Source organism: Xenopus laevis, chromosome 5S (assembly GCF_017654675.1).
Source record: "Xenopus laevis strain J_2021 chromosome 5S, Xenopus_laevis_v10.1, whole genome shotgun sequence".
NCBI classification, from domain to species: Eukaryota; Metazoa; Chordata; class Amphibia; order Anura; family Pipidae; genus Xenopus; species Xenopus laevis.
This window is the reverse complement of record NC_054380.1, coordinates 89240834-89267346: the sequence shown is the minus strand read 5'-3', so window position 1 is coordinate 89267346 and position 26513 is coordinate 89240834. Positions and strand designations below refer to the sequence as shown.

At 38.0% G+C, this 26513-nt stretch overlaps 1 protein-coding gene across 5 annotated transcripts in view; it reads left to right on the top strand.

Annotated features, from left to right (window-relative positions):
• The window catches only part of tp63.S (tumor protein p63 S homeolog), an 89725-nt gene extending 79819 nt beyond the window's left edge, over positions 1 to 9906 (top strand). For 3 of the 5 annotated variants that reach the window (XM_041564754.1, XM_018265617.2, XM_018265616.2), the window contains 4 exons: positions 6628 to 6785; positions 6943 to 7087; positions 8891 to 8984; positions 9595 to 9906. In XM_041564754.1, the coding sequence (XP_041420688.1) occupies positions 6628 to 6785; positions 6943 to 7087; positions 8891 to 8984; positions 9595 to 9891 (694 nt within the window). In that variant the 3' untranslated portion in view covers positions 9892 to 9906. Of the gene's footprint in view, positions 1 to 2514; positions 3476 to 6627; positions 6786 to 6942; positions 7088 to 8296; positions 8373 to 8890; positions 8985 to 9594 lie in introns of those variants that run through there. The other 2 variants (XM_018265618.2, XM_018265620.2) reach the window with 2 other exon arrangements.
• Positions 9907 to 26513: the final 16607 nt, after the last annotated feature.

Genomic DNA, 26513 nt, shown 5'->3' with positions numbered 1-26513 from the left:
ACCCTTGATTTCAAGTTTCATTATCCTTTACTGTTAATGGTCTTGTCTCGATCAATTGCTCTTGAGTTAATTGCAGACCCCAGCAATTCTAGTCAGTCTTCTTATAATGATAAGGAAATTTATTTATCAATGTCTGAATTTATCATTATATTTTCTGAAAAAAACTCAGACCAAATCCGCACGGATTTTGTTTGCCTTATTTATTAATACACTTTCCCAAAAATTTTGTTTACGGGAAAAAACCCAAACAAATCGTCAAAAATACAAATCGTATGAATTTTCAGATTTTCCACCTGAAAACTCAAATTTTTTTCTGATTTTTGTCCGAAGACCCCAAAATCTTCGGGTTATTGCACTAAACCCAATGCAGATCAAAAAAATCTTTGGAACTTCTCCCATTGACTTACAACCCCGACAGGTCTGGATTTCCCGATTATGACTTTTTCCATTCTCGGGGTATAATAATTCCCAAAAAAATTGTGGTTTTTTTCCCACTAAAAAATTCAGATTGCATACTAAAAAAACAAGATTTTTCAGGTTTTTGTCATTCAGAGTTCAGTACATAACCCCCTTAGTGTTAAACTAACACCATACACTGCTTTTTTACTGCAGATGAGAAACCCCAATGAGAAAAGGATATGCATAACCATGGTAAATCTATAGTGTGCACTTTACTAAATGAGCAGCCCATTTTGCAGGGTTATGTTTATATGTTTTTTTTGTTTTTTTTTTACATCACCAGATGTAAGTCTGGCAGAAATGTTTAACTGACAACTTGAATTGTAGTTACTAAGGATATTTTACAAAAGATATATTACAATATATATTTAATATTATAATTAGGTTGAAAAAGACACATGTCCATCAGGTTCAACCTTAAGCTATATAAGCTAGTAAAAAGATATCATACTATACTAGCAAAATGAAACATTTAAAAATAGGTGCAATGTTTGACCCTAGCAGGACAATCAAAGTGTAGGTTAAAATGACTCAGGAGTTCCCAAACATTTGCATATATTTCAGTTACTTCAGATTTAATCTAAGAGATTCACATCACCATGCATGGGGGAAGGCATTGTAGTTTTAATGCACATCGTTTAAAGAAACGCTGACAGTCCTTTCAAGGGTGTCAGTGGACTGCATATTTTCTTTCGCTATCTTTCTTTCATGTCTCTCATGTTGCATGTCTGATTTCCTCTAATGTTCTTCCCTTTGTTTTTCACTCAAACCCCCGCACCTCTATGATCACAGTGTGGCTGCTCAGATTTCAGCTCACCCACAAAGACAGCAAAGCCAACATCTTGCAATGTACCATTAAGGTGTTTGAGGTTAAAATACTCCATGAAGTCTGCCATTATGTGAAAGTCGGTAGGCTGGTTAGTGGTTTGTGTGCATGTAGCATTTAAAGGAAAACTTAATATCAATAAATATTTATTAGAAAATGTCCATGCAATTGCAAGGGTTTCGATAGAGTCGGTCCATGTATATTAACTGGCTAAACATGGACAATCAACTTTGCTACTGGTTACTATGGGCCGTCATTAGCGTCTGGAGCAGTTTCCTGTTCTGTTCAACAGAATGTGATATATCTTAAGTTTCTTTCCCAAGTGATACCGGTTTGAGAAAAAAAAAATCGAATTCAAATATCTTTTAGCTTTTTAAATGATATAGATATAATGTCCCATAAGTGAGTTCTAAGAATGATTAATAATGCATGCCACACAATGACATTAGTTAAAAGTATGATTATTATACAGGTTAGGGGTAAAGGTGTAAAATTTCAAAGACAGTGGGGCAATTCAAGGAATATATTAACTAAGGAGAGGAGGGAAAGAGTAGAAAGTGTGCTGCATATGTATTAGTACAAGAGAGCTCATAAGTAGGTTAAGACTTTGGAACAAAACTACAATAATTATTACTGTTATTATAAGATAAAATATATGTTCCAGTCACCTGAATGGCAGATTGGGATGGCGATTATGCTTGGCTTGCACTTAATCTTTACTCCAGGCATAAAGATTATGTTACTGAAGCTATATCAAGATGGAAAGTAGAAGAAGCATTAGATTTCACTTTGTGCACGAGGCTCATCCTGTATTCATTGAATTGGCTTGGATTTCCGGGAATTACAGAGCTGGCACGTGCAAGCCATTGTTTTTGGATCTTTGTGGTACATTTGCTTCCTCACGTCCAATTTCCCAGAAAGGCACGATTGTATGATTGTTTGCTGTGTGTGTGCCAATTGTCTACAACACAGTGACAGTAAGGTCAGTGGCTACACACAGCAAAACAACTAAATTGTAATAGGGTGGGTTTTAATTAACATTTGAGGATAACGAATTTGTGACAAGCAGGCTCCATAAAGAACTGAACATGTCCAGTTATCAGAAAACTATACATAACCTTTGTAACCCTCTCTGAATGCCACACTCTGATCAAGAAGGTGCCCTTCAATCTGTACCTTTCATGGTCTTCATCTCTTCTTCTTTTCTTCTCTGGTTTCTTTTTCCGCAGTCTCCTAATGACCTGCTTCGGTGATGAACTCATGGAACCCAGGGTAGATCTTCTGAAAGACAAAGATACCTTCTTAAAACATTCCACAATCCCCAGCCATTCAATGTATCCATAAACTATATTTACTCAATGCCACTTTTATACTGTGCTATTTTGATCAACTCATGGACAACATTTCAAAACTCTGTGAGGCCTCATCAATGCTTTAGCTGTGGCATGGGTAACCGTTAACATTTATCTAGAGAGGACAGTGGAGATATTGGTGCCTTGTAAATTACATGCATTTCCAAACAATGTCCACAAAGGTCCATAAAAGCCACCATGCTGCAATATTACTTGTTTTGTGTGCAGTTGCCACCAGCTCCATCTTCAAGCCATGCTCCAAGCCTTTTTTTTCTTTTTTTGGTTGAAAGTTGAAAAGATACCTCAAACTTTTACTTAGTGGCTGCAGGCAAACCAAAAGTGCATAAATCAATGGCAACCACATTTTCTCTGGCAAAAGGCGTTGATGAAAAGGGTTTGAGGATCGATAGGAGTGTCATTTTAATGCTAAATCTGTATATATGTGTAGCATTTACTGAAGGGACTCAAGCACAGATCTGTCATTTTGACAACATCCAGTGCCTTCTTGCTTCTCATCAATGTTTGGAACACTTCTGTGATTTCTGTTTTATGTGTTGGGGCAATTGCTTTGCTGGTTTTGAGCTGGACTCAGTGTTAACATATTTTTTTAAGAAATTTTATGATGCGTATTCAAATTATGTTACAAATGTCAGTTGCTGGAGAAAAAAAATCCAGTAGCTGAGGCTTACAAAATGCTGGTCATGTGAGAATGTAAAGAATTATATAGTAGTTGGCTGCTGGACAGATGCAAATGAAATACCTTTTCTTTGTGCATTGCTTTGCCTTAGTCTATTGAATGTGTCATTGGGTATTTTATGCCATTAAACCCTTTAATATACCTTTGCTTAGTGCAGTTTATTAGGCTATTTATATATGTATTGCATAATGTCATTATCCATTAGTATGGATAGAATCACTCCCATAACGTTTTTCAAAAGAACCAAGGGTGTGACATCAAAAGAAGTGTTTACCCATGAATAAATAACAGTACAGGTATAGGATCCCTTATCCGGAAACCCAATATCCAGAAAGCTCTGAATTACGGAATGGCTGTCTCCCATAGACTCCATTTTATCCAAATAAACCAAATTTTTAAAAATGATTTCCTTTTGCTCTGTAATAATAAAACAATAGCTTGTGCTTGATCCCAACTAAGATATAATTAATCCTTATTTAAAGCAAAACCAGCCTATTGGGTTTATTTAATGTTTAAATGAATTTCTAGTAGACTTAAGGCATGAAGATCCTTTATCCGGAAAACCCCAGGTCCCGAGCATTCTGGATAACAGGTCCCATACCTGTATAATACTATAAGAATTTTGGCAAGGCGGTACATAAATGGAAGCAATATATTAGATATAAGTTGAGAAGATACATATATGATGAGGTTGTAGGTAAATTTCTAACAATATGTACAGGTATGGGATCCGTTATCCGAAAACCAGTTATCCAGAAAGATCTAAATTACAGGAAGGCTTAGAGTCCATTTAAGCACATAATTCTGATTTTTAAAAACGATTTCCTTTTCTCTGTAATAATCAAACAGAACCTTGTGCTTCATCCTTACAAAGCTCCATTAATCTCTATTGGTGCCAAAGCAAGCATACTGGCTTTATTTCATGTTTAAATGATTTTTAGCAGACTTAAGGTATAGTGATCCAAATTACAGAAAGATCCATTATTTTGAAAACCCCAGGTTTTAGGAATTTTGGACAATAGATCCAATGCCTGTAATTATACATAAGGGCTTTTAGTTATTATTTCCATTGTCATGGCCTGAAGGACAGAAAGAGCACAAGCAGTTTCATATGAATCGCTTTCTGTATACTGCATATATACTGTAAAATATAACGATTGTCAATTATCCCAGTCTGAGCCGGCACAGCCTTCGTTTGCTCTTAACATAATCAGTGGTAAACACAAAGGAGGCTTTACTTCTAATCTATTATTAGCAATAAAATAAAACCTTTCTAAATACTAACCCAAAGTTTTAGCTACCAGAAATGTAACGTTGTCCTTTTGGTTTCAAATCAGTCAGAAAGGAATTTAGAATCAGTTAGGAATTTACCCTAGAAAAATGTGGTCATGGAATAAAGATATAAAGCAAAATATACAAATGTGGAGTCTGCTTAGGCCAATTTGCCTGGGTATTTCCCTGGGCCCCTCCTGAAGTGCTGTTTCGAGTGGCTGCATGTTCATAACTGACAATAAATATTTCTATACGTTTTTATCTTATTTGTGTTCCTGTTCATTTCTTATTGCGTTTCCTTGTTGCTGGTGCATTCTGGGGGTCATTGAAAAAGAAGATCTGTGCCATTATATATAACCAAATTCTAATTAGAATTTCTTCCAGTTTAACAAGAGCATCAGATGCTAAATACACATTTGTCACTTTTCATAAAGAAATCTAGATGTTTTTCAACATCTGATTTTTTCCTTAAAGGAAAATAAACATAAATAATTATTCACCTTTCTTTTATTTTCTCTAGCGTATTTTGCTCACTAATCATTACTTTTACTAATGTAGACCCAGCAAGTGAAAGGTATCAACCTGAATCGCCACGCAAAAAAAAGGCAGAATCTGTTTATTAATCAATAAATGAATTAATTAAACCTGTCTTAGAATGCAGATCTTGTTTAGCATAATTAGAAATCAGAGGGGAAATTCAACTTTCACTGGAAGAATGATGTGGCTTATTATTATTATTCTTGGCAGTATAAATTGCTGGTGAAGAGTTTATACAGCTCATCTGCAGTATCTATCTAGTTTTTCTTTTATATAAGAGACAAAACATTTCAAAAACTTGACCAAGGGTTCAAATGGACAATACACAAAATCACAGACAACTCCACTATAATATTACTTGCTTTTCAGAGCTGCTGTCAACAGCAGAGTTCAATGTACCATTTTATTTCTTTGCCCATAATCAAAACACCAGCGAAGTGAGTCTGGAATCTGAGGGGTGTAATTTAATCTTTTGGCCCTGTAGTGATTCAGGTAAACAAGCCTGAGGGTACACGCTCATCACCTCCTCCACTTGGCTTTCTGCCTTATTCCTTGAGGGTAATGTGTGATCTTATCTGGTCACATACCTGCCCAGAAGACGTGTGCAGTGATACGGGAATCATAGAGGAAAGGTGCTGAGTAAAACAAAACAAAACTGTGGGTGTGCATTTGTGTATGTGGTTTTATTTAAAAAGGTCAGTCTGTGTTTTATTGTACTTCATTTTTTATTGTATATATGTCAGTGTGTGTGAATGTATTGATACAAAAATGCACAATACATGTTTTTAGCCTTGCTTACCTTTTTCTTAGAGGAGTAGGGAAACCTATTTTTTTCAGGAGAGGGTTATTTCATATCTCAGTTTACTATCAGGCCTTTCCTGGATAACCACATAATTCTTATATAAAATAATTATTTCACATATAGAATTTTCTGTAATGCAAACAGAATACTTTTGATAAAAAAGAGAAAAAAATACACATATAAAACAATAAATCAAGGGGCTCCAGACCATTGGCATTCAATTTGGGGCTCAAGGAAAGTAAATTCATTTCTCAGCAGAAACTAATATATATACCTACAATGTCAAACGTATGTTTTTCAAGCTGCTGTAAACTACATATCCCAAAATCAGCTCTGAAATAGGGAATTTAATATATTTGCTCCATAGTGATGCATTCATCTAGAGGCATTTGTCAAAAAGAAAGCAGTTATTAAGAACAATGTACATAATTATACTCTGTATTATTGACGTCTCGTCACGTTACTTTTATGTAACTGATTTAAGTATCTGTACTTTACATGAATGAAGAACAAAAGCAGAGTTGTGTAGTTATTATACAATGTCCCTCCCAATTTAAATGCAATTGCTACCAATGTCCCATCACAATGTATTTGTTGCATATTTTTATTATAGCAAAGATCTTGTCAGTTGGAGTATAGGGAAAGTTGCCTAATCGTCCATTTTCTTATTGTATCATTGCAGAGCTTCATTGCAAGGGCAGTCTTCCTTTGGATCTGCATCCCCGCCGCTTGGAAAGATGAATAGTATGAACAAGCTGCCCTCCGTCAGTCAGTTAATGAATCCACAGCAGAGGAATTCTCTTACCCCAAATGCCATGTCTGATGGAATGGGAGTAAATAGTAAGTGCACTGAGATACCTACCAACATGCAGCATTGCAGCAATGTACCATTTTTGTGTATATTGTGCTTTATTCTCAATCCTGCTAATTTAAGGTAGAAAGGACAAAACTGAAAACTTTGGCTTGAGTTTTAAAATTGATTTTTTTCCATTTCTAGTTCCAATGATGAACACCCACATGCCAATGACTAGTGATCTTAATGGACTAAGCCCCTCTCAAACACTGCCTCCATCATTAGCATTGCCATCCACATCACATTGCACTCCTCCTCCTCCGTACCCCTCAGACTGCAGCATTGCCAGGTAACTATTAAGTGGGTGTCAGACCTTTTTAACCATGTGTTTTGTTTAAATGCTGTGATATGAATTTGTGTCCCAATGGATCTATTGCTAGCAGAAGCATATGTCTAAACATATTTTATATAGCTTAAATCAACGTGAGTCAGTCTATGTTGTATGGTAAAAACCACCATTGTAAAATGTTATTTCAGTCATTTCATGCAACTGTGGCAACTCCAGTCATTTGCATTTGTGCAACTGACTGAGAACAACAGCTGCGCCATGTTAATATAGAGAAAGTGTTCTGTGGATTTCTGGGAAACCATAATGCCATGGTTAACACCATGAATACCCTCTATAACAAAAAATATGCCTTGAGAAGACCCTAGGAGAAGAGTAGACCCTAGGAGAAGAGTAGACCCTAGGAGAAGAGTAGACCCTAGGAGTAGAGTAGACCCTAGGAAAAGAGAAGACCCTAGGAGAAGAGAAGACCCTAGGAGAAGAGAAGACCCTAGGAGAAGAGTAGACCCTAGGAGAAGAGTAGACCCTAGGAGTAGAGTAGACCCTAGGAAAAGAGAAGACCCTAGGAGAAGAGAAGACCCTAGGAGAAGAGAAGACCCTAGGAGAAGAGTAGACCCTAGGAGAAGAGTAGACCCTAGGAGAAGAGTAGACCCTAGGAGTAGAGTAGACCCTAGGAGAAGAGAAGACCCTAGGAGAAGAGTAGATCGTAGGAGAAGAGAAGACCCTAGGAGAAGAGTAGATCGTAGGAGAAGAGTAGACCCTAGGAGAAAAGTAGACCCACCCTATAATGTGTTCTGTTGCAAGGCCATTGTTTAGAAGATGCTATACTGAGTTACTAGACAAGTTAACAACAAAGAAAATGGTGTCTAGCTCCTGCAACAATTTATATTTCAGGTTCTGTCAAGTTCTGTAAGCTCTGAAATATTTTACAGAGACTTGTAAAATTAGTGTTGATGTCCCTTCAGCTGAGTAGTCTTTTTTAATGATTATAATTGCCTTCTGCATCTTTCAATACTCTCCACCAGGGATATTCAAATTGTGACCCTGCTGTTGTTGCTGAATCAGAATCGCTGAAAACAGACGGATAGATTTGAATATCCCTGATATACACATAAAACATAGAAGCCTATAACTAGTTGCCAAAAGAGAATAAAGTAGCTAACATGCATTGACAATGAAGAGTAAGGGGCTGTATTTTGCCCCCTTTTACAGTCACCTGGGCTTGGATCCATCCCCCTCCCCTAATCAATTTGTGCATGCGTATGGACAAGTAAAAGAAAGACGTGAGGTGAGATAACACTGGTTTTACCTCTACAACCACAGAATTTTTGGGAATTCTAGGGGTGATTAGGGGAGTTTAGAACTTGGGAGAGCACACGTAAAGGGAATCTGATACACCCCTACTATACAACTATTTCCCTGCCATTCAAGCTAATCTACCTAAGTTTTTGCATTTTGAATATTTGAAAGTCATTAAATTTGTCAGACTCAGACTCAGTAGCAGCTATTTCTCTATGCTTATATTCGGGTCATCATTTAATAGCTTTAAGCTGCTTATTATATAGACACACTTCCAAATGACATTACTCTATTACATGTAAAAGTGGGATAAAGTGCTACAACGTCCTCCCAGTAGTTAAAGATTCAGAAAACACATTATGCAGCATTATTATTATCAGCCGTCTTCTTGATTTTGGAGTGCTGTCTATCTGTCCTGCTGTTCTCAAAAGGATAATTATTATAGGGGTTTATTTAAAAAGACCTAATTTATTGCTGTATTAACCCTTTCCATTTCTCTCTGTTTAGTTTTTTAGCGAGATTGGGATGTTCATCCTGTCTGGATTGCTTCACTACCCAGGGCCTGAACACCATTTATCAGATTGAAAATTACTCTATTGAGGTGAGAAGACTGATATGCTCCACTCCATGGGCCTGTGGGAGTCTCAGGTCTTTACAAAAAGAAGATGGTCATTTTTAATGGCTTCTTTATTCTGCTTGGAATTACTTTTATACATGTATTTCTTTTTTAACAAACACAGAATTCTTCATTAGATAGATTATAATAACTTGAAGAAGATTAGCTACATAGGGCCAATGTTTTCTTCTACAGGTATGGGACCCGTTATCCAGAATGCTTGGGACCTGGGGTTTTCTGTAATTTGGGTCTTCATGCCTTAAGTCTACTAGAAATTCATTTAAACATTAAATTAACCCAATAGGCTGGTTTTGCTTCCAATAAGGATTAATTATATCTAAATTGGGATCAAGTACAAGCTACTGTTTTATTATTATAGAGAAATTTGGATTATTTGGATAAAATGGAGTCTATAGGAGACAGCCATTCTGTAATTCGGAGCTTTCTGGATATTGGGTTTCCGGTTAAGGGATCCTATACCTGTACTAAATATCTTGTATAAAGGGTGTCATATAAAAATTGTCATTGATTGTAATTGCAATGAAAAACAGAGGCAAACACAGCAAGTAACACATCTATTTTTCTCCCTTACAAGGACTTAGCATCCCTGAAGATCCCAGATCAGTATCGTCATGCAATCTGGAAAGGTCTCATAGAGCACCGACAGATCCATGACTTCACGTCCCCTCCTCACTTGCTTCGCACCACTAGCAGTGCGTCCACCGTAAGCGTAGGCGCCAATGAGCCCCGCGGGGAGAGAGTCATTGATGCTGTACGATTCACACTAAGGCAAACCATCTCATTCCCCCCAAGAGATGACTGGAATGACTTCAATTTCGACTTGGACACCCGCAGAAACAAGCAGCAACGTATTAAAGAAGAGGGCGAGTGAACATCTCCATGTGTTTCTTGCTATATATATAATAACTGAATGCATATAGTAGCTGATCTTCACTGCAGTAGATTGAGGTGACCCACTACTATAAGATGAACAGGCCACTGTACTAAATGATAATGCAATTGCTTTGGTATTTTGGCTATAAAGTTACTCTCCATTCAGTTAGTTTGAGCCTAAGCCAAGAAAATTATTTCTGTACCCATTCAAACAGCCCAGAACTGAGTAGTCTACACATTACAGTAGGATTGTCCTTTACTTTGGGTAGCTTGGATAAAACACAGAGAATATTTGTGTAGGTGCATATCTGAGAGCACTTGAATTTTGTATGTTTATGGTTTTAATGAGTGATAAGTGCCCTACAACCCAGAAAGCACTTTGACGGTCCTACAAAGACGTCTTTTGAAGTGTTTCTCACCTGCCTTCCTGCCATTAGTCAGATGAGATACCTTTTTATTTTTCAACTGAACAGGAAGTCCTTTCTGTATTGAGGAAACCACAAATGGGCTGCATTAACTGACACATTTCATCATAGGGGTTTAAAAGTCCATAGATTAGCAGTTCCCAAAATTGTGGAGTTTCCTAAAGGAAGAAAGCTTGCAGGACTGTTTGGGTGATATTTGGAGAAATGCTTCTTTTCTTTACTGGATTCTTTTGGAATAATCAAATACTGTAGATGAGTGAGGATACCACAATATTGTCATTTATCTGTAAACTTGATCCTAGCCAACAGAAACCCTGACCAATTGTTGGTCAGCAAAGAGGGTCTTAAACCCAAAGTGTTTGCTGTATCTTAAATTTCATATAAATATAGGACAGCAGGGGTGGAATAGCAAATAGTGATGGGTGAATCTGTGCCTTTTCGATTCGCTGAAAATGAATTTACCGCAAAATCCGCAAAACGGCAAAAAAAATCTCGAAAACGCATTGAAGGCAATAGGCGTCAAAATAATTTTAACGAGAGCGACAATTTTTATATGGGTGACTATGTGGACCAGATACATTAAAGTCAATGGGCGTCCAAATAATTTTGATGTGCGACAATTTTAACATGAGCGACAATTTTTATACGTGCGACCATTGGGTTCAAATGCATTAAAGTCAAAGGGTGTCTGAATAATTTTTATGCGCGACAATTTTTATGCTCTCACGAATTTTGACACAATTTTTTTTGATGCAGCTGATTTTTCGAAATTAAGTAGATTGCGGCGAAACGCAGAATTTTCAACACAAATTTGTGTCTGCTGAATTTATTCGCCCATCACTAATGGGAAATTTCGACGTCACTCCCCACTCTCTGGTTTGAAGACTGTGTACCCATGCATTAGGCGCAGATAATAAAACAATACAGATAACTAGTGATGGGCGAATTTGCGACGTTTTGCTTCGCCGGAAAAAAAATTTCGTGCAAATTTTCGCTGGCTATTCACGAATTTATTCGCTGGTGGCGAATCGCGCAAATTCGCCGCGAATTCGCGCCTGCTGAATAAATTCGCCCATCACTACAGATAACTGTTTAACCAAGCACATCTTTAGTAATAAGGACACTCTCATATAGTTCAGTAACTGTATTTACTTGTTCTCTTTAAGACCCTCACTGTCACTGCTAGTGGAAATAGGCAGAACAAAGGGGTGCTTTATACCGAGTACAAAATAGGGGTGTGGAAGCACTCTAAGGGCTAAGTAATAGTATATTTAAGTATAAAGGAAGTTATACTTAAATATACTATAACTTAGCCTTTAGAGTGCTTCCACACCCCTATTTTGTGCTTTATACAGAACCTTCTCTTTAAATGAGTGATAAATATGTAACTGCCTGTTTTAGCTGCTTGAAGCTCTTTTTCATTTGAAACCTCTCGTTTTGTTATTTTAGATTCTTTCTTATTTACACAATGACTACACTGCCACCCCTTTAAAAGGGAATCCCTTGGTTCTATACTTCCACAAATTGTACAGTGTGTATATATATAAATATATATTATATGTATAATTATGATTCTGATATATTGTTTTGGATTTATTTTGGATTAACATTTTTCGGGGAGTAGCAGGTTATCCGGTATCAAAAAAACAAACAAACAAATATAGAATGTAAATGCTAGGTGGCAAAACGGTAAAACTTTTTTTTTTATTGCTTCCAAAACTGAATCCATATGTCCCAGATTTCAAAAATCTCACTGCCTGAAGGAACTATAGCAAGTTGAAACTATTCATAGACTTTTATGTAACTCATCACTGCCGCATCAAATGCTATCAACTTTGTTTCATGCATCTCCCATCAGGTCCTGCTACTGCTGAATTGTTTGTTGGTGAAATGATAGAGGTGGCAGTTGTGCAATGGCTGGAAGGCTGATACTGGACACCGCAACTAATTTTTTAGCTATAATTTTTGATTCAGACAAATCCTCACCCCAACATGCAGCCTAACACCAAACCAAATTTGAAAAACTTCTATAAGTTGCATCACTTGAGAACAAAAATTGTATTGGTCATTTGTCATGACTTAAAGGGTTTGGATTTTAACTCAGATGAATATGTAGGAACTGGACAAATTCAAATTCATTGAAAAGTGCTGGGATTTAGACCAGTCTTTTATCCCTAATTTGTATTTGTATTTTTGATTTTTTTTTTTAATTTGAATTTTTAGCAATATTTATATTTACCCCTAGGGGTCCCTCTGATGCTAAAGCTAAGGGGCAGATTTATCAAGGGTCGAAGTGAATTCGAGGGAATTTTCAAAGTAAAAAAATTTTTTTTGGATACTTCGACCATCGAGTAGGATACTACGACTTCGAATTTACTTCGAATTCGATTCAAAGTAAAAATAGTTAGAATATTCGACCATTCGCTAATCGAAGTACTGTCTCTTTAAAAAAACTTCGACTTCGATACGTCACCAAATTAAACGTGCCGAAGTGCTATGTTAGCCTATGGGGACCTTCAACAACCATTTTCTAAGTCTTTACACATCAAAGTAAAATCGTTCGATCGTATGCTAAAATCGTTCGAAAACGTTCGATTGGATGATTTTACTTCGATCGTTCGATGGCCAAATTCGGTGAAAAATACTTCGACTTCGATATTCAAATTCAAAGTATTTTAATTCGATGGTCGAATTTCGAAGTATTTTTTACGAAATTCGACCCTTAATAAATCTGTCCTTTTTGCCCTACACTAAAACCAACCCTTGTTGGGTGTCCCTGCAGTGAAATATCTCTTAAGACTATACTGTATATAATCCATTATGTATAAGCTGCCTATATGCTGTGAAATACAAAATCAATCCACACTGCCAGCCACCATTTAGGCATTGAACTGTTTGTAATGTACATATTAGTTTTGTATGTTATCAGCAAATAAAATTTATTCAAGAATAAATAAAATAAATATTAAGAATATTATTGTGACAAATGTTCTTATTTCCTCCTATGAAACTTGTCTGCCATCAAACTGGTGTAGTGTGTGGAGGTCTGTCTCATTCATGGGAAACTTTCAGACATTACAAAAAGAAAGTTGTAAAACTTAAAAAACACGTTTCCCCAGCCTGTCACAATCTTGCCGCAGCACAAATCCTGTGAGCCAAGTGGAAAGCCTGGTGCAGATACCAGTGCCCAGTACATCTTGGGAAGGAGTTCCTGCATTTTACATCCCATGTCTACCTTAGTGGTGCAGATACCAGGACTATTACTGGAAACAATAAGGAAGGTGACACAAATGCAAAAACTTGGTGAATAAATGTTTTAACATTTGATACTGGAAACCACAACTAATTATTATTTATCTATAATTTTTGAATTCAGACAAATCCTCACCCCAATATGCAGCCTAACACCAAACCAAATTTGAATAAGGTAGACATGGGAGGCTTTATTTGAGATCACTCTGCATGGATAAAAAAAATAGGGTGAGAGCCAAGGGCCCAGAGCTCGGAGTGACTTACTCAACTTCAGGTGCTCCTCCTTACTGCCAAAAAACACCAGCAGTATCCATTCAAATCCTTTACTCTTAGCAGAATGATACATTGGCCTTTTCATTACAGTATTTTATCTTCTAGACTATTAGCCTGTCCAATGTTGTAATCATTTGATACACCCTGACAATATTCTGATATGCTGATGTTGCATTATTTAGCACAACTAAAATGTCCAACATGCCCCCTGCAAGTTAGAATATAAGCAATAGCCTCAGAAAAGCAAATTCTCAGTACACCAACAGGAAAGGTGATAGAGAGATCCAGACATGGAGGTATTTTATGTGTCGACCCAGAGCCAGAGGCCACCACCAGAGAAGATTCTGGCAGTCACATGGCCAGTGTTAACAGAATCTGATTTGGACCCTATGACTTTCATAACTGTGTAGTTATTATCAGTACTAAATACTATGAGTAGCTAGAGAGATTACAAAGGCTAAGTCAGAGCACCCTAACCATTGGTTAAATACCTATATTAATTTAAAGTGATACTGTCATTGGAAAAACATTTTCTTTCAAAAGGCATCGGTTAATAGTGCTGTTCCAGCAGAATTCTGCACTGAAAACAGATGTTTTTATATTTCATTTTGAAATCTGACATTGGGCTAGACATATTGTCAGTTTCCCAGCTGCCCCCAGTCATGTGACTTTTTACTGCTGTACTGCAAGTTGGAGTGATTTCACCTCCTTTCTCCCCCAGCAGAACAATGGGAATGTAGTCAGATAACAGTTCCGTAACACAAGATAACAGCTCCCTGGTAGATATAAGAACAGCACTGAATAGTAAAATCCAGGTCCCACTGCTACTGAATGTAACTGAATGTGTCGGAAAAACAACAGCCTGCCAGAAAGCAGTTCCCTCCTAAAGTGTTGGCTCTTTCCGAAAGCACATGACCAGGCACAATGACCTGAGATGGCTGCCTACACACCAATATTACAACTAAAAAAAATACACTTGCTGGTTCAGGAATGAATTATTTGCAGTTTAAACAGTGTAATTTAGAAATAAAAAGTGCATCATAAAAATCAAGACAGAATCCCTTTAAAATTTTAATTTAAAAAAAAGATATTTGGTTAACCATATACTGTGTCTTTGGGTTGTAGTACTTCAGGATTCCAACAATGCATTCATTGAAGTCTGTGTATCTTCCATAATTCCATACATTTTCCATCATATCTACCTTCTCCTTCTCACACAGTAATGTGTGGTCCTCATGATCTGTCTCCAGTAGAAACCTTCTGCCTGTATTTTTAAATTCTACATTGCACCATGAGCTTTCTGCACTGAGGCATGGTTTCTGTTAGGGATGCACCAAATCCAAATTTTCATATGCAAATTAGGGGCTTGGTAGGAAATCGCGTGACTTTTTGTCACAAAACTAGGAAGTAAAAAATGTTTTCCCCTTCCCACCCCTAATTGGCTTATGCAAATTAGGATTCGGATTTGGTATTCGGCAGAATCTTTCGTGGAGGATTCAGGGGGTTTGGCCAAATCCAAAATAGTGGATTCGGTGAATCCCTAGTTTCTAGTGAAGTGGGGAAGACAAGGAATAGAGGGATGACTAATTGCAGCCAAGGTATTGGGTAACTGTCAGAGTCATTATAAGTGGTATAACTAGATATTACTGGGCCCCACAGCACATTATTTTTGGGGCCCCAAAAATGTCTTGAGGATGACCTGTTGTGCCAATATTGATTGAAATTGTATATTAATTAGGGCCTCATGGGCCCCTTATATCTCCTGGACCCCCTGCAGCTGCAGGGTCTGCTTCCTCTGTAGTTACGCCCCATGTCATTATAGTTAATATCTACAACTTGGGCGAGTGGTACAAGGCATGTTCCTAAATACTGCCAATACTGTGATGTACATTATACTAGCTGAATTAATTAAACACACACCATCAGATCTTATATCTAATAATATCATGCCTATACTGTATAAATCAATACGTCAGCTATTTATTTATTTTAACACTGCTACGTGGGAAATGCTGTGAAGTAGAAAGAGAAATGGTAATTTTCCCACACTCATTGCTAAACAATCAGTGTAGCATTTATAGGGGTGCCTTGTGTATTTCAAAGCATTTTCTGTTTTCACCTGCACAGAACATGCACTGTGCCCAAAAAGTGCTTTTAATGCTTCAATTATACATCCTTTGTCCTTTGATCTTCTGTTACATTTATACTCTTCATCACCGTGAACATTTTTTTAAAGAACCAGGCTTGTTTGTGTCTTTCCCTTCTTGCCAATTCCTTTCTCTGACCGTAGCTTTGATGTGAAGTTGGATCCAGTTACAACATACGGATGAGTACAAGTTTTCCAGGGCACTGGTCAGCTGCCTTAATATGTGGAACTTGTAACATCAGAATGGTGCAATTATAAAGCAAACAGAGATGGCATGTGCATCAATCCCCATAAGCCTTGCCTATACCACCTACCATAAGATCTACACACTACAGAGCAGGGGTCCCCAACCTTTTTCACCCGTGAGCTACATTCAGATGTAAAAAGAGTTGGGGAGCAACACAAGCATGAAAAATGTTCCTGGATGGTGTAAAATAAGTGCAGTGATTGACTAGCGTGGTAGCCCCTATGTGGACTGGTAGCCTACAGGAAACTCTGTTTGGCAGTACACCTGATTTTTATGCAACCAAAACTTGCCTCCAAGCCTTTAATTGAAAAATAAGCACCTGCTCTGAGGCCACTGAGAGCAACATCCAAGAGGTTGGGGTGCAACATGTTGCTCATGAGCTACTGGTTGGGGATCACTGCTATAGAGTATCACATGGTGCAGCAGGATGTGCAAATAAACCAATTACTCTTCCAAACCTTTGCACGTTCTGGGGACATTATGGACTCAGACAATGGAATTAGGATTCAAGATATACAGTATACTTGACCCTCATGTAAAGGTAACCACACACAGGCTCATTTCAAATGCCGATTCGGTTTCGTTAGGTACATTTTGATAAATTCAGCAGCTACTCTGCCTATGTATGGTGTTCTCCCACAGGCCCTGGACAAAAATCGGGCAGATGTTGATAAGGCAAGTTTAATCTTCTCGTTGGATCTAAGACTGCATTGGTTAGTTAACACTGTCGCCACATCAATGGCCTTTATTCCCACTGTTGTAATGTGATTGTTTGGCCCTAGCACCAACAATCGGATTAAGCCCCATATTGTACACCTTAGGTGGCCATATCTGGTAAGATCTGGACTGATCTTATAGTGTATGACTGCCTTTACTTGCAACTAGGATGTGAAGGGCCACAGCCGTTTTTACTAATCGTAGAAACCCGACCTCTACGTTTTTAATAGGGTGGGCATTTTTAAAAAAATTATATTCAACAGCCTGGAGCAATATTCTGGTGAATAATAAGTAGAAATGTGGTGCATTTATTAAGAACAAACCCAAGTCGGTTTGAAGGTAGTGAAAGCAGCTCCCAACCCTAACCCACAAAATGTTGCCATTGTCGGACCTGCACCCGACCCGTAGCCACTTCATCTCACACTTTACATTAAGTGCGTCACTCTGGTTCCAAGACAAGGAATCTTTGGGGTTTGTTTTCCTGAGATCTCATTGTCTTCCCCAAGCCAAGCAAAGTGGATTGTCACCCTGATGACAAAACTACAGTATATTTATGTAATAAATGAACATATGGATGGCTGGAATGCACACATCTGATTGCAACTTTTGAATGAATCGGTTCATAATGGTACAATAGTTATTTGACCATCCATTTGATGTGGCTGTTGAAAACAGTTGTGCTTGCTGGCACAGCTGCCACTTCCACCACTACATGCTTTCTGTGTGGCAAACTAAAAGGCAATGAAGCATCAGTTTTGGTTCCATATAGTCATTTAGTATACATCTTACAGGAAAACTATACTCCCAAAATGAATACTTAAGCAACCAATAGTTTATATCAAATTAAGTGGAACATTAAAGAATTTTACCAAACTGGTATATATATTTAAGTAAATATTAATCTTTTACATTTCTTGCCTTGAGCCACCATTTCATGATGGTCTGTGTGCTGCCTCAGAGATCACCTGACCAGAAATACTGCAGCTCTAACTGTAACAGGAAGAAGTGTGGAAGCAAAAGACATAACTCTGTCTGTTAATTGGCTCATGTGACCTAACAAGTGTGGTTTGTTTGGTATGTTTGTGTGCACTGTGAATCGTACGAACCCAGGGGGCGGCCCTTATTTTTTTTTAAACGGCAATTTTCTATTTATGATTACCCAATGGCACATGCTACTGAAAAAGTATGCTTTTATAAAATAGTTTATTTACAAGAAACAGGCTTTTACATATGAGCTGTTTTGTTCATTATATTTGTATAGAAACCTACATTGTTCAGGGGGTATAGTTTTCATTAATTAGTCTTTAGCCTTCCAGGACAGGCATTTCTTGCACCTGTTTCTTATAGGGTTGGGGCTCCAGATCTACCAATAACTATCAATTTTCCGGTGACTAATGTCTAGATTTGCCAGAATGTGATCACCATCTGCTGTTAATGTTGCAGTATGCATTTTCAGTTGCATTACCTTTCATTTTAGCTGTTATGTGTTTTTCATCTCTTCCTGCCATCTAGTGGAACGGTTTGGAGTGGGCTGCCTTACAGCAGTGTTTTTAAGTTGCAAAATCTACCTTATTTCTTCACAAAAGCTTTGCCAAACACAGTAATCTCCACTCCCTGAACGTGTGGATCTTCACTGCAGTTCAGGCGTCTAACAGTTGGCTAAACCCTCAGCATTAACAGTTGATTATGCAGACTTTCCTGTGGGGGAAGAGGGTGAGGCTATGATTTCGTTTACTCAGAACCTCACATCAGCCTATTGTGTTACAAGCTTACTATATTAGCAACACCCAGGCCTCAGGCTGAGTTCACCTTAGTACATTATAAAATAAAGGTAACATTTTCCTATAGCAAAGGAAAATGTCTAACTCCTGTATTGCTACTCTAAGGCCCAAGCACAGCTTCTCGTAGCTTGAATGTTTGTATGATGTTTGCAAGCGCCTGCACATTATAATGGCTGCTGAAGAGTCCCTAGGAAAACAAGTTTTACAGATATGTCAACCACAGACTACTTTATTGGAGTAAAATCTTCTTAACCACATAAACCTTGTTCTTTCAGAGAGGCTTTCCAACTCGGAATGGCGTTACCACTCCTGCCAAGTGTCATACAAATTGTTCAACAGTCGCAGTTTAAATAAAAGAGTTTCAAGCGCTTGTATTAGAAGACTTCAATATTATAAAAAGGTTAAGCTGGAAAGTAGTCTTTCCCTATTTTTTTTATATTACAACCATAGAACACCTTGTTTGTCATGTCACAGGGTGTGGTTGACACCGATTCTGTGATATGACTGGCCAGTCTATTTGTGATACCATTGGGCATGGCCATGACCCCTTTTGCGTTTTTATCCCACCTGCCAGTCATAATTAAAGACACAGTTCCTGACAGGAGACACAACAAAATATTTGTAGGCGATGAGGTTAATGCGTTAAGTATTCTCGTGTTATTCTCTAGCCGGGACAAACACAGGCTGGAATTCTGAAGCAGACTTGTGCATTGTGGGCAATAACTATGGCAACTTGCACACTTTGCACTGATAAATTTGCTCAACTACTTCTTTTCCAGCAAAATGCTGGGAGTTAGAAACATATTATGGCCTCCATTACACACTCTCCTGAATATCTTACCTTTCATGAATACATAGGAGCTGATACAAAAAAATATATAGCACATAGTCTGGCCTTGCCTAGAGCTGCGTCCAGCTTTAATAAGAATAGGTTGGTGTAAAGGGTTTAACTCAAAACACACTACTAGAGTTGTTAGCACTCCTCCCCCCTGGTTTTCCCATATCCTTTAAGCATGATGGGGGGCCCAGGAGGTACAGGGGGCCCCATGAGGCTCTCATTGATGAGAAATTTGAACATATATTCGTAAAACAGGACAAACACTGGATATGTTGGGGGCCCTAAAATTAATTTGATGTGGGGCCCAGCAACATCTAGTTACGCCACTGTATATATATATATATATATATATATATATATATATATATATATATATATATATATATATATATATATATACAATATCAAAACAGGGGGGTTGTGGGAGCACTCTAAAGGCTTTAAAGTATATATATATAAGTATAATAAATGCTATTGCATATGTACCCAAATAGGGGTTATTTTGTTACAAAGTTATGATCATAAAATTGATAAGCCACCATACCACGTCAAGGTAAACCCCGAATGGCGGTCCCTAACTTGTTTTATATTTTATGTGCATTTTAGCATTACCTGTAATCAATGTCCGTTGAACGCTGTTTTTTCAGTGAGGGCTAAATTTAGAGAAATTTAGAGAATTTAGAGAAATTTAGCCCTTAGTGAAAAAACAGCGTTCAACGGACATTGATTACAGGTAATGCTAAAATGCACATAAAATATAAAACAAGTTAGGGACCGCCATTCGGGGTTTACCTTGACGTGGTATGGTGGCTTATCAATTTTATGATCATAACTTTGTAACAAAATAACCCCTGTTTTGGGTACATATGCAATAGCATTTATTATACTTATATATACTTTAAAGCCTTTAGAGTGCTCCCACAACCCCCCTGTTTTGATATTATATATATATATATATATACATATATATAAAAGCAATGCAGAAGAACGGCACTCACAGGACTTGCTGAATCAATCTTCCAAAGGTTTATTTTGCTCTTACCCTGAGGGTTAGACATTTCTCAGGCACTTTGCCATTGTAGTTGGACACCTGAGGGCAAGGCCAGACGTGGCATTTTTGCGACATTTTTACGTTGTGTTTTTTAAAAAAAAACAGCCAGGCGTAAATACGCTACTGAAACCACATGCGACCGTCAACATGCATTTTTCATGCGTTTTTCAGCACGTAGGATTCTTTTCCCAACATGCACTTCTCATTGTTCTCATTGAATTTGGACGCCATATTTAAAATACGCTGCGTATTTATGTAAAGTATGGTTTCAAACGTACAGATCCCATAGAGTCTATTGATTTGGTCGTTTTTTGACGTATTGGCGTTTCTGCTAGTTTGCAAGCACCCTGTGTGAATTGCCATAGTGCGTTTTCCATTAGTTTCAGTGGTAGTGCAGTTTATGCGTATTTACGCATGGCTGTTCTTTTTTAAAAACGCAACGTAAAAATGCCGCAAAAACGCCACGTCTGCCCTTTTCCTAAGGCAGCTATTTCCCTTTCCTGGCAGTATCAGTAATTTGATCTATTTCAAGGTTTGCCCAGTAGGTGGCAGTATAATTGTGTATAAAAGGGAGAGCACATATGCTCAGGGCTCTTTTCATGGATCAAACCTGGTAGGTTACAGGGCTGGTCTGGGCCAGTGTCAGATCCTGTTAGGGAAAGTTCATTTTAGTGATACTAGAGTTTGGTCTAAGAGCAAATGATAGTGGCAGATTATTGAGTGAGCAGCTATTTTGCTCCAGCATGGAGATTACTTGGGGTTAGCACCCTCTCGGTGATCAAGCCGCCAGACAGGGACACAAGTGGGTGAGCTCAGGAGCAAGTGCCAAGGAGCAAGATACTGTACCCCATGGGATCCCTAGTGCTGGGGAGGATTCACCAAGATGGGCTGTACCACCCCCTGAAAGAGCTGAAGTTATTTCAGTGTGTTCCACTGTCTGCCCTGAATGTATTTGAATATTTCACTATTTCAATTCTATGATACAGATTTTCTGCCTGAGATCAATAAACAAGTTCAATGTCTGAAGAAGTAACATAACTGCAATTCATGTGTCCAGGAAGTAATCAGTGATCTACTGGAGTAAAAACAGTAAGGTAATATTGTACCTCATCAGGCATTGCCCATGGTCTAAAGGTAGACAACGGGAGGATCGTATTCCGTTTGTGTCTAAATATCATACTCTGAGTCACCATGTAACTAATATTATAAAGAAACATTGGAAAATCCTTAAAGAGGGACTCCCAAATGTAACCAGTTTCAAAAAAACCCCACTTATGTCTTATAAGAAAGACAAAACAGTATCCTCTATGTTAGTAAGATCTGACATAGGGGGTAGTAAGGAGACTCAGACTGTATTACGGCCGACTAAAAATGGGTTGTTTCCTTGTTTGGCGTGTAACTGCTGCTCCAATTGCCAGAAAGGGGAGGTGGTATATCACCCAAGAAAAGGAATCCCCATAAAAATTCGTGGACATTATACATATGCATCAAGTTTTGTAGTATATATTATAAAATGCCCTTGTGGCTTACTATAGGTGGGGCAAACTTCTCACCCTGTTAGTGAGCACATGAGGGAACATAAATCTGCCATTAGGACTGGCAAAAAGGAGCAAGCAGTTGCTGCCCATTTTATTGAAGTCAGCCATGGTATACACCAACTTAAATATCAAGTAGTTGATCATGTACCGAGTCTTAGACGTGGGGGAGATCGAGTGAAGTTACTTTTGAGAAAGGAGGCTATTTGGATTAGAAAGTTAGAGACATTAGCCCCACAGGGGCTGAATAGAGAATATGATCTCCAAGCTATTTTTCGCTAACTATGGTTTTAACTAGTTTTTAATGGTTTTTATTGTATTATGTCTTCCAGACCTTTATGGACAAAATGATCGGGGTTAACCTGTACAAAGTAAACAGTTTCCATTTCTTTTATTGATATTGTAACATTGTACTGGATTGACAAGTGTAACATTTTGTATATAAATTATTGTAACAATGTGTAACCAGTAGGTGGCGTGGTGCTGTCTATAAAAGGCCAAATTGGCCTGTGTCAAGTAAGCTTGATAAAAGGCCACATTGGCCTGAAACGTTGCTGACCAGGTTTGCCATGAAATTTTGAATAAAGGCATTTTTTTAAACGACAACGGTGCTGTACAAAGAATTTTTGCCATGGTCTAAAGGTGCCCGGGATACACTGGCAGCAAGTCACACTTATCACAAGCTTCTATAGTACACCCATGGGTGGGCTACACACACAATTAAAATGTTTTTTCCATCTCAGCCTTTGAGATATTTGCCATTAAGTGTGACATTGACCTGTTTTGGCATGAGTGAGTAGCCTTTGTATTGACAAAAGCTAAAATGCACATGTTACAGGAATTCTGATGTAAATTCCACATTATTAAAGCCATATCTTTGACATATCCAGTAAAAGCCCCAATAACCTTTGTTCATGCATTTTTGTATCCTCATAAGTAAGCCTGAGGAATTGACAGGTGCACCTTCATACCCGGCAGTTTAGCAAACCAACCCCTAAATCATTCAGATAAGGGGACTTGACACTCAGCAATCTTATTTAATATATGTTTGTGAGAACAAAGCCAATAAGCAGTTCTGAGCGGAATAGTCTCCGGGGCATAAACTGGTTTCTATGCATTGTTAGGCAGTGGTGTGAGTAGCCAGCTAACCCATCTGTAACCTTGATACGGTGATAAGAAAGATCTCTGTGTCTATTAGAAACAACGTTGGTGTCAAATCTCACAAAACCAATGAGTACTAAGAAGACTGCATGACACTGTCAGCTGACCCCAGCCATAGATAGATATATTTTACGTCTATCCCTTAATAAAGTAGGTTACTTGCAACCCTAGATATAATTAGGTGAACATATTGAGGAAGGGTGCGGACAACAAAGAACTGGCAAATACTAGATAATATTAGTTATTCAGTAAGGTCAGTGTGACCCATTATTATAGACATTATAAACAAAAAGAAAAACACAAATTATTTCTTGTGCTTATTTTCAAACACACAACGGTCTCACTGTGATCCTCCGAGGCCCATGATGGCAAATACAACTAAAAGGGGATGTGACTGGTGTTGCTGAAACACGGCTGAATGAGTCACATGACTGGGCAGTAAATATCAGCGGCTATACTTTGTTTCGGAGGGACAAAGGCAATAGAAAAGTAGGAGATGTATGTCTGTTTGTTAGGCAGGATTATAAATCTTATATAAAGGAGGAGGTGATGATAGAAAATAAAGGGGGCAGAAGTCTTATGGGTGGCAAATTAATTGTAGGAGTCACTATATACCCCCTAATGTAAATATTTGTATGGGGTTTTTTACAGTGAGAGATGTGAAGATGTGGAATTCTGTCCCTGAATCAATTGTACAGGCTGATACATTAGATAGCTTTAAGAAGGGGTTGGATGGCTTTTTAGCAAGTGAGGGAATAAAGGGTTATGGGAGATAGTTCATTGTACAAGTTGATCCAGGGTCTAGTCTGGTTGCCATTTTGGAGTCAGGAAGGAATTTTTCCCCCTCTGAGGCAAATTGGAGAGGATCACATTTTTTTTTTTGCCTTCCTCTGGATCAGCAGTTCTCAACCAGTGGGTCTACTAGCAACTGGCAGTTAGACAGGTTCAAATATATGTAAAAGGTTGAACTTGATAGACGTGTGTCTTTTTTCAACCTAACTTACTATAATACCTTTTATAACACTTCAGTGAGTGGGAGAAACAGTTTCTTAGACATAAAACATATGAACTCATTTAATAATTAAAGGGCCGTTTACTGTGCGTCCTCACTACCTTAAACATCCAGGCTCTGACTTATGCATCCATATCAATGCTGGTGCTTTTGCCCTTTAAAGCTTAAGCCTGACACAGCTGTTTGTGAATCAGATTGGCTGGAGGACGAACTCTGAACTTTACTGTAGCTAATCCAATTCCTGTTTCATCTGTACCAGGACCTAAATTCTGCGACAAAGCCAAAAGTATGGAAACTTAGTGGCACAACAAAGGGTGTTGCAGGGAATAGGGACCTGTGGGTGGCAGAAGTTATTGCATGTAAAAGGGGGACAATAGAGAAAGTGGACAAAGTAGTTAATTAAAATTAAGCACAAGAAAATGGAGACTAAATATGCAGAGGGAAGGAGCTTTGGATAAAATGGGTAAAAGGGTGTGGAAGAACAAGAAAAGTAAATAAAAAGATCTTGGGAGAGAAGTAAATTTAGATAATGAGTGCTAGAATCGGACTGGTAATCAGTGAGCTCCAGCCTGTAATGCTGCCTGAGGTAGCTTTCAAAATGCTGCATCGCTTGCACAGAGAGCGAAAATGTGCTCTCTGCGCTAGAAAAGCCAAATTTCCAGTTTAAAAAACAGAAATTCAGCTCTTAAAGTTGCCAGGGGTGGCTTTTTGCTTTTTTTGGGACCTGGGGTTTTCTCGGATAACAGATCTTTCCATAATTTGGATCTGCATACCTTAAGAAAATCAAGTCAACATTAAATAAACCTAATAAGATGGGTCTGTTTCCAATAAGGATTAATTATATCTTGGGAGACAACCTTCCTGCAATTCTGAGCTTTCTGGATAATGGGTTTCCAGATAATGGGATCCCATAACTGTATATTCGGGTAAATGGCAGAGGGGCTATATTGAGCTGCGTAGACCTATGCTTTATAACAAGCCTTTAGACAAATATCCACTGCAGATTGTATACTACGATGGGAATACATTTACCATACTGGATATGATTGGCAGCCTATGCTGTCTGTCTGCCTGTCAGTTAGTGCTACTAAAACATACTGCATGTTAATATTCCGTCCAAACACCAATAGATTATTTGTGCCCTTAAAGGACACAGAAAGCCCTCTTCACTTTGGGAGGGGGGGGGGGGGTTGATAAAATGTTAGGACTCCCGTAGTGAATATAATTGCTAGGTTTGTTCCCAGACTTCTTACACTCCCCAAGCTTCCTATGAAAACAACCCTACCCTTTAGGCTCTGTGAACAAACATAATTATTTGCTTCTCTTGTCACTTGTACTTCTGCTGAGCAATATAACGAAACATACAAGAAAAAGTAGAGACAGAGAGCCCGTAGGCCAGGCATTTTGCGAATATATTTCTATTCTTATTTTCTCACACTCACCTGCCTGCTGGATGAGAAGGAAATAAAATTAATTTTATGAACCTGCTCTTCTTGAAACTGGTTTCTATTATTGCAACAATGCATAAACAGCAAACAGCATTTTCCAGAAGGACGATGTTACTATTCCTGTCCCACTAGTGTTTCTCATAGTTCAGTTAGTGGGAAAAGGCAAGGGCAGTATTGCCAAGTAGTGCAACGCATACGTGTCTCAGGCTCTACAGAACTGCTTAGCAATGGGGTGAAAGGGGACCCCTAATGACTGATGTGTAAAGTGTTTAAAAGATATTTGTGTGTAGAACTATAGTTAAGTGTGTTTAACCCAAGTAAGCGTTTTATTTTTTTTTACTGCATCCCCTATATTTGTGTGTGTGTATATATATATATATATATATATATATATTAATATTATAATTGAAACACATTTTGGTAGTACATACAGTACAGTACATTCTATGTTAATGGCACTATGAATAACATGCAGGAATCATTGTAATCAGTTTCGCAGCATAAGCAAAACAAGAGCCGATTAGTGATGGGCAAATCTGACGCTTCACTGAAAAATTTGTGAAATGACGGAAAAAATTTGCAAAATGGCGAAAAATTCGCGAAACGCATTGAAGTCAATTGGCGGCAAAATTATTTTGACCTGCGCCAATTCTTACACAAATGTTTATATGCGCGACTATTTTGTCTCAATGGGCGTCCGAATAATTTTGATGCATGACAATTTGACGTGCAAC